Below are 9777 nucleotides of genomic sequence, written 5' to 3' on the forward strand. Positions count from 1 at the left end.
GAATTATAAATGTTCCTCAGATTTCCTTGGTTGGGCTTTTATTGATAAATTAAAAGCACCGGATGCCAAATTCGCAGCTGAATGACATCAGAGCTTGAAAGAGAGAATGGTGTAGTGTGATGTGGGCGTTTATACCAGAGCGGTGAACTCTTATTTTCTCACCTTCAACAGCTGCTCTGAACTCTGAATAGTAGAACAGGGTGAGACAGACAGAACCTAGAGCCCAAATGTTTTTAGACAGTGGTTCTGGGTTTAGAGAAACACTGGTCCAGGAGGAAGTGGGGAAAAGGGTCACTTTTTGACTCTGTTGACATAGCAAGAATGCTGAGGCAGAGGGCACAGTGTTGTCCAGAAATGCATTTAATCCTGACTGTGGTTGCTGACAGAGGCAATCTTGACGTCAATTCGATCAACACTGTTTCTGACACTGCTGTAGTACACTATTCCAAATCAAACACTAGTATTCAGTAAAAGAATACTTAAAATGCCAGTTGTACAAATTGATTAAAGTGAAATCATGCTTAGCTTTTTGGTTAGATGGTTTAGTTGAAATTACTTATAGCTTATTTGTCAAGAGTTATAAAAGTTTTAAGAGTATTTTATTACTTGTTTTACCTACATGGCAAAAGTGCCTCATTCTATTTTTCATTAAAAACACTTGATAACTTGTTAGTTGGTAAAGGTCTGTTTGTATAGAGTTTGGTGCATTTTATCACAATTTAAAAATGGGTTATTGTAAGTGACAGGAAGGGATGGGCACTTCAAGCAAACACACTATTAAAATTTACCAATAACATACATGTCAAGTCCTTAGGGCGTTTACCTGTATCATGACTCTCGGAAATCAGTATTGTTCAGTGCAGAAGAGCAGCGAAAGGAGGACAGGGAGAGGAAAGAACTTATTTCGAGCAGCAAAGCAGGTTGGCAGATGGTTATTAAACTTTTTTTTTATGTCCTACAGGCTCTGAGATGTAAAGTTAGTTTTTGAAAAAATCTGCGAGATTTAAAAAAATCCATGACATTGCCCTGTACTTCTGTACATCTGCAAAATGGGGGACAATCCATGCAATTTATGAACAATCCATTGATCTGTATGCAATAATGAAACAAACTTGCAGCCATTGGTATTTCTCACAGAGTTGTACTCATGTAGGGCTTATTAGTATAGCCCAAGAACATGTTCAAAAGCAGGGAAAGTAGTACAAACACACTTATCTCATCAGCTGCTTTATGATGTAGGACCATTGCCTGAAGTGGGGTGGGTGAGAGCTTTAGGGGCAGATTGAATGTGTTTTTTCTAAAAGAACCACCATGACTATTGGCATGTCACTACAAGGAGTTGGTGAAAAAAGAAAAAGGACGATGTCTGTCACATTAATTCTTCTTTGATTCTTAATTACACGCCTTTGTGCATCAACACACATGACAATGATCACCTAACGCTATAAATGGCACATGATCCTAATCATGTGTCTGTTAGCTAATTATTTGATGAACTACTGCCCAAAATTTAATGCAAAACAAGGAAAGTGATCATTGCATGTACATCTTTTCAAGTATTGGAGTCAATCCAATTCAAGATGGGTGTAACCCAGCCATTTTTACAAATATGTTGCTAAAGTTTAGAGTGGTAGTAGCTGAAAATTGTTTTAAGTGTTAATATATTGTCCAATGTAATTGCTTTAAATGTTCAAGGCTGTGGATGATATACGTGCATTCCTACTTCGCTACTTTCATTACATTTGTGCAAGAATTTTCCTCTCTGGTCAATATAAAATTTCACAGTAATTTTACAATTGTTTGGTCTTTTAACATTTGATTTAGCCATGTCATCTCTGTAATACAAATTTCATCCATCAGTCAAGCCATTGTCAATACCTACAGTACTTCCTTCTTTCCAGGGGAACTGGTGCCTACCTCAAGCCATTACTGTTTGAGAAGAATACACCCTGAAAGGGTCGCAAGTTCGTCAAATGGACACAGAGATATACAAGACAACCAACAACAACACACATAGGGACAGATTAGGAATGCTTAATTTATCAGCCATCTTTACTTTTTTACTAAAAAAAACACTATTACTGCCCAAAAAGAACACACACAGCAAAAAACTCAATCCCATTACATCGACTAAAATAAACTAAATCCTTTGACAAAAGAAATTTAAGACACCACAAGCCCTGGAAACACACTGGCATGGACATTTAAGTTTCAATAGTTTTGTTTCAAGCGCTAGATTTAAGGTCATCCAGCTATGACCCCTACACCCGGTGTGGTCCGGTACAAATAGGTCAATGTTACAGGAGGTTTAAGAGGAGAACACATGGCTGCAAAGTCCATTTCCTGCTCACTACACCCATCAGCAGCTCCAGCAGAGTGAAGTAAAATTCCTGCACCGATGATCGCAGTTCCAGATCACTTTCCTAAGACACACACATACACACATACACACACACGCCAGCTCAATTAAAATTTTGAAATGCTCCTCTTAGTCCCTGCTCAACTTTTCTCCACTCCCTGTTTGGTCTCTATACAGCTATGAAATTTTATCTGGTAGAACACAAGCAAATTAAAAAAAATACCTTAATAAAAAAATGCTCAAACACACGTAAGAGACTCACTCATAGGCCCAAACTACAAGATTTCCACAAAGAAATTAGATTGTGTTTTAGAGACAGCCATGCTCCCCTCCAACTGATCCCAGTTTCTTACACCCTCCAAAACACACAAATTCCTTCCATGATGTTGCAAAACAGTTGGGCTTTGTCTGGAAATTGGTAAATCGGTAAAAATGATAAATACATTAAAGTTCAAAAACCGCCTGGATGCCACATACCACACTGCTTCAATTCAGCCGAAGAGACACGCTTGTCTGTGTTCCTCTGTGTGCGTTCATTGTAACGCTGCATTCTCACGGTCACACAYGCCTGCCGATTTCAATCGTGAAAATCAATCTCCCTCCACCACTCACTGAAGCTGCCTTTCTGAAAATTTAATTATTCGCCGTGTTTTGGAGAAAGCTCTTAAAAACCATAGTTTCACTCTTGAGTTTCACCGTTTTGGCTCCATTTGTTCAGTCAGTGCGGACGTCACGTAGGCCTCGAGTCTCCTCAGCGACACACACTCAGCCTTAATCTGGTCTGCGTTAAGTGATTTTCAAACCAGAGACRCACACTGTATTTTAATTTGTTAAAAGCAAACCACACAAGCGGTACACAATAATTTAGTTGATGAGACCTGCACGAATCCTTTCAATCAAAATAAATTTCTGTTGCATATATACACATATCTAGGAAAGCAAATTTTACAATACTTTTTAGATGCACTCTAGGTACTTTAGCTTCACTATTTTAGCTATATTTGATAAAATGTGTGTCCTATTACAATTGAAATAGAAATTAGATTGGATTTGATCAAACTAAAGTAAACATATTTTCAGATTCCTGACTTTTAAAGCCACAATTTCATATCCAGATCATCATGATACCGTTAACATTTCCAAAGTTAGGGCTTGACATGTTAATCAGGATAATCCTTGGAAAATCGGTCTGAATCCTATTGTTTTGTGTATTTCAATCTTGATGTCTGAAAGGAAAAACCTCAAACTTTATTTGGATATCCAATTTTCCCAGCTGGTATTGAAATCAGCTTCACTAGTGATCATCAAAAGTAGTAAAAATCTATCTTTTTCTTCACAAAATCATTTGTTGTTGGTTCAAAATATTCTTAAAAGTTGAAATTCTGGATATTTCCTTCAAGATACCCATAGGAAAAGGCATTTATTCATCATCCATCCGTCCAACTGTACGTTCATCAGATTCATCATWTTTTGACAAAATGCAATTGTTGCATTTTTTTTTCCTACCAGTAATAAACAAGTGACAATCCTCGATTAGACGTGACAGGTCACATATGTAAAAAGTAACCTTTTCAAAGTTGATTGTGGAGAATTTGGGGCTACAACAACTAACCGATAAAATCGATTGCCAACTAGGGCTGCCACAAATGATTATTTTATAATCGATTAATCAACGATTATTTTTTTCGATTAGTCGACTAATCGGATCATGCATTAATTGAATATAAACCATACAGCTTATCGCGCCCGAATGCTGCTGCTATTATAACCATGGTTAGATTTTAGCTATATGCTAACTTAAAATAATTGCTGTGGAAGGCAAGTTCTGCTCTGCAGATATTGCATTGAACAGGTTTCTCTTTTTTTTTTCCTTAAAATGATCCTACACTTTTGAGCTCCATTGTCAGGTAGCCATGATACCAGAGCCYGTCTGTATAATGTCTTGTGACGTCCACGGCCTACCCCAGTTACCACTGCTGTACATGTGTGTCAAGGACAGAAAGGCAGATGTGGCAGTGGAAGGTGTCAAAGCAGTTTGGAGAGAAAAACAAAGTAAAGAACAAAAAAAAAAAAAAAAAAAACGATTAATCGATTATTAAATTAGTCAACGATTATTTTAATAATCGATTAGTCGTCGACTAATCGACTAATCGTGGCAGCCATATTGCCAACTAATTTCATTATGGATTTGTTGTATTGGGCGATTTATGGTGGTATTAATTTAATGATTGCACTTTAAGTTTTAATTTGCTGACAATGTCTGAGTGAAGACGCTTGCCTTAACCTAACGCTGCAAATAAAACAAGGCATTTATTGAATTCTTGTAATAAGCAGCTGTCTTGACTTAAAGTATTCTTAACATGATCGTCACGAGACTGTCCATGGTCAAACATAAAGATTTCACTATAATAGTTCACACTTTTATTTCAGGGTACACTCTTCCCTCGTGGACACATTTTATAAAGCTCATGGAGAGAAAATATGAAGAGACTTATTTTAATTTAATGTGTATATTTTTCCTGTGTACTTTCATTTTATTACTGAATATAATTGACAAATATTTACTTATTTATGAATTACAAATTAATAGTATAGTAACATAATTCTCAAAAAGCAAACTGTTTTTTGGGCAATTTTGTTTCAGTCCAAATTTTCTAGTTTGGAATAAAGAGGTCAAAATTAAAAATGTTTTTGTTTTCTGATTCATCGCCTAATCCAAAAAAAACAGTCAAACAATTAATCGACTATTATAATAATCGTTAGTTGCAGCCCTGAGAGAATTATTTAAAGCCTGACAAGTTAATGGTACAACAAGAACACAACAAAACAACAAGGCAAACAGATACACCAAGAATGTACCATTTMCATTTTGGAACACATAAAACTCCCATTATCTTGAAGTTTACCTGAGTTTTTCCACAACTACTACYAATGATCACTTTGAGACAAGAGCTGCTGTTACAAGGTTGAATGACGTACATCTAAAAGAGTTGTTGCCCAACTACAGAGTGGGAAAGCAGAGAATCGATCATACAGTACTAATGGATGAGGAAGGTCCTCTGATCTCTGTCAGCTGCTTCCGTGTGTCTCTTTAAATAAGTAACATACCGCCAATCAATGTGGCAATCTGACTCACTAAACATTCAACTAGCCTGAGATCAATAACACTTTGCAATCCCTCTTCCAACCCCTAAAGAGCTTAATATGACAGAAGAAGAGTGATGGAGAAAGAATANCACACACACACACACACACACACACACACACACACACACACACACACACACACACACACACAAATGCGGACGCACACACATGTCTAAACAAGGAGGAGGAAGTGGCCAACTAAAGGGCAGCATCTGTCTCTGTGCTCAAAGAGCGAGCAGCGAGGAGAATAAAGACCCCCGCATTGATGTTTCCCATCAATCCGCCGAAGTGCAAAAGAAGAGCAGTGAAGATCTCCTCCACTTGACAAACTGACATTCTCTGCAGGAAAATACTCCTGGATGCTTCTGCTGCCAAGACTAACCTCCAGGCAAAATTCATCCGGTGCCAAAAGTCACTCAAGTTTTTTATTTTTTTWATTTTTTTCCTTGTGCTCGGGGCATGCAGCATGGAGAGTACTCTGCTGAGAAATATCACCCCTCCTGACCAGCGAGCCATTCATGATTTCACTGGGAAACGATAGGATCCAAAGGAGCTCAATAGCTGTATTCTTTTCTGTCTATTTCAACTATTTATGTAGGAAAACAGCACACTTTCATTTTGTTTTTCGCACAAATTTAAAAAGTCACACCAACAAGCTGCCAAGAACAACCGCTCTTTGGTGTATGGCGGWAACTGAATGCCTCGTTCAAGAGATTGACACACAAAGTCTATTAAAAAAAGTTTTTTACAACTTAAAGTTTTATAAATCCTATCAATCATTTTGAAACGAAAACTTCTCTAATGCAAGTGACATTTCCTTCTATGCAGTACAACCTTACAGCATCACAGTAACATCTGGGTTTGAAATTTTTATTCATTTAGTGAAACAAACCAGTGGGAAAAAATCTTTGTAAGGGAACGCAATATAGATTTATGATCTTCATTTTTACAGCTTAGTTTTTTTTTTTCATTCAAATTCTCACAAGCACACCCATGTGTTTGTAAATTACTCGTAAATTCCGAAGTTTGGTAAATAAATTAAAACAAGTTGGTCTACAATTAAGTTTATACTTATTAAGTAAAAATTTTTAAAAAATCCTTTAACACCAGATAATTAAGGCACAGTTAATCTGCCGGGCCACACCTTATTGTTCACAATTACACTGARATAATTTTGTCTAAACGGAAAACAATTACATTTTAATATCAATAACATAAGAGCACATTTAGGACATAGGGAAAACTTGATATGGTAAATGTTGCACTTATTTTGTCAATTTTCTACTTAAATAACCTAACCTAACATTTTATAATTTCAGAAAAATACAACTAAGGATATATTAGTGCTTGACTTTGACTTAGAGATGTCTCTTCTATGTCTTGCACCATAAGGCTGTTGTAGCAAATTAAATCAATGTTCGTTGCCATTATTCACAGTAAGGTAACTAAGCTTCATACAAAAACAAAGTGCTTCTAGGGTTAGACTAAAACGAAAAACAAAACTAAACAAATTAATTTCTCAAGTATCAGAGCTCTCTGTTCTCATTTATTCTTTAGGATGGCTGAACGTTGTTCCGCACACCAAGCCCCTCCTGACAGAACTGGGAACAAGAAGTGCTTTTCTGCCATTCACAATTTGTTTTCTTCTTTTGAAATGTTAGGTTTGGTTAGGTTAGGTTTGAAATATTATGTTTGTTTAATCTTTAGTTCTTGTGGTGGAAAAACCCAAGGAATGTCCTGTATTTGAAACACAGTTTAAGACAAATGGCAAGTTTCCTTCATAATTCAGAAAAGCCAAATTGTGAGCATGTGAGAAAACCTTAAAACAAGATTACAAAACAGTTTTCACCTGAATTATTATAATAAAAAATTTTCTAACATAAGATTTTAAATGCACTGGAAACATGTTTATTCAGCAGTAAGTATTGTGTAAAATGTTTATAAGTCTGTTTTAGCTCCAAACAAAAAACTGTGATTATCAGAGAATGTGGTCTACCTCAGCCTGAAGGATGCAGTGTCATTGCTACCAGTATTAAGGTAACTGATAAATGATCCGTTTTACAAAGTATATGTTTGTTTTATAAATCTGTTGAGATGTAGGAATCTAAAACTCACTGCATCCGTCCTCATCACTGTGGTCTCCGCAGTCGTTGTCTCCGTCACACTGCCACTGAGCAGGAATGCAGGTACACTCCCCAAAAGCACTGACGGCGCACGTGAAGTGGTTTCTTCCACAGGAACAATCAGCGTTGCCGTGAACACCTGCAAACACAGGGAGAAGGAGGATGTTAGAGCTAATCAGGCATGCTCAGTTTTTCAGATTTGAACTCATAACTGAAATCAATCATTCACTTTGCCCATTTAACACATCCTGGATTTTAAAAAATGCCTCTAAACCTAAATCCCAACACTCAAGAGGGAAAATGTAGTTTAACCACACACAGGAACCTGTTTTTGAAACCTAAATTTTATCTACTCAAAGTAAGGTTGAACAAAATCATGCAGTTAATCGTCAGAAAAACTGTCACCAATTAATTTTTGGCGCTTTGCAGTTACTGCCACATGATTTTTGTGTGATATTTTTACTATCAAACATGCATGTGAGTCCAACGGCTGAAGGCCATGCAGAGCAGCTAACACTACAAACTTCTTTAATCACCAGAGACACCGACATAAACCAGAGTAAGAGGAAAGCTAGAAAGTGCAGAACAAGACCTCGACACTGGCTTCAACAGACTCTACTCAGCGAACTGTGGAAACAAATCAGCTGAGAATTACTCGGTCAATGTGTCCCTTTCAAAGTGCTGTAGGTCACTCAAAGTCTAAAATGTTCATTTTTCAAAAACAAATATCGGAAAATAAAAGCTAGGTCACATCTATAGCTTTGTATAACCATGTTACACTTATACATACCTGTTTTTTTTTATCAAATAACCATATAAAAGTAACTGAACTCTGCTGGCATTCTAAAACAAGCATGATGTGTTGCTTTTAGAAACAGAACTAAGAGTTGAGATTGTTTGTATTTTACAATTGTCAGAACGTTTGATAGGTTGACTTTGACAACTATTTATGAATTTTGAGTGTTAAGTTTAAGCATTAAATGTAGTATTTCACTGGGCTTCCGCTGTTGGCAACTACCTGGCAAACAGCGTTTGCCATGGAGTTAAAATGTCTCAGAGGTTCTCACTTTTGTCACGAGTCAAAGAGGCACCCGGTCTAGTGTGACTAATTTCTTTCTCAAAATAGCCCCAGAGTGGTGATGGGCATCTTGAACTCCACCATCTTAAGCTTTATACATCTGAGACTACATCACTGGACGTGCAGGTGATAAATAATAATTTTTAAATACAAATTATAAAAAACTGGTCCAAGTCTGTCTATTATCATTTCAAAAATGTACTTCAGTTGATTAAATCATAAATGCGGGGGTGGCTTCCAAGGTGGGTACAAAGTGAGCTGAGGGCGATGAAAACATGTTCGCATTTAGAATACAGATTTGCCAGCTATGCACAGGGAAAATAGGCTGCGATTGTAAAAACTTGGAGCAAAAATGTGGCCGCATGGCTTGCTGGTCGCTTGGTCATTAACATTTCAAATTCAGTGAGACTCCAAATGAAAATGAATCCATTTCCCCACATTTATGACTTGCCAAGTTTTTTTTTTTTTCATCAGTTGCGGCTGAGTGAGATACTGCACTCGTGCCACTTAATAAAAGTACAAATGGGGGAGAAAAAAATGCCCACAGGAGCTTGTTTAAGTTTTTGTGCTTGTAGGTTTTTGCATGAAGTCATCATCATTAGACATTAATAAGGGTTGAACATCACAAGTTATACTTCATCTCATCCCTTAAAAATGTATAAAAACTTGTATGTGTAATTTTATTTTCTTTTTTCTGTACAATAAAAACTGTTATATATTCAAAAGCAACGTTTTTTGTATAGAATTAAAAACCTGAAAAAAATACGGTATTTACAGAAACCACTGCAAAGAATTATCAAAATTGCCCAGGAACATCAGGAAACATCTTTAGAAAATACAGACATATTAAATGAGGGGTCTGCAACTTTACGAATCGAAAGAGCCATTTCTCCTTGTCTCACTAATAAAATGTGTCCAGAGCCTCAAAAGAAGCTATAACTGTGATTATCAACTGAAGGTCTGTGGGCCTTTTCGAGGCCTTTTTGCAAACCTTTATGGACAGTTGAGGTGTCATTTTAAAACTAAAAAATATTGTTATTATTATTATTATTGTTATTATTATTATTATT

General features: G+C 36.5%; 1 protein-coding gene across 4 annotated transcripts in view; it reads right to left on the minus strand.

The window, feature by feature from the left end:
• lrp4 (low density lipoprotein receptor-related protein 4) overlaps nucleotides 1-9777 on the minus strand; it is a 142193-nt gene that overhangs the window by 73203 nt on the left and 59213 nt on the right. For all 4 annotated transcript variants that reach the window (XM_014010624.1, XM_014010623.1, XM_014010626.1 and 1 more), the window contains exon 2: nucleotides 7622-7768. In XM_014010624.1, coding sequence (XP_013866078.1) covers nucleotides 7622-7768 — 147 coding nt within the window. The remainder of the gene's footprint in view (nucleotides 1-7621; nucleotides 7769-9777) is intronic.

This window comes from Austrofundulus limnaeus, unplaced genomic scaffold, assembly GCF_001266775.1.
Source record: "Austrofundulus limnaeus strain Quisiro unplaced genomic scaffold, Austrofundulus_limnaeus-1.0 Scaffold71, whole genome shotgun sequence".
In the NCBI taxonomy this organism is placed as follows: Eukaryota; Metazoa; Chordata; class Actinopteri; order Cyprinodontiformes; family Rivulidae; genus Austrofundulus; species Austrofundulus limnaeus.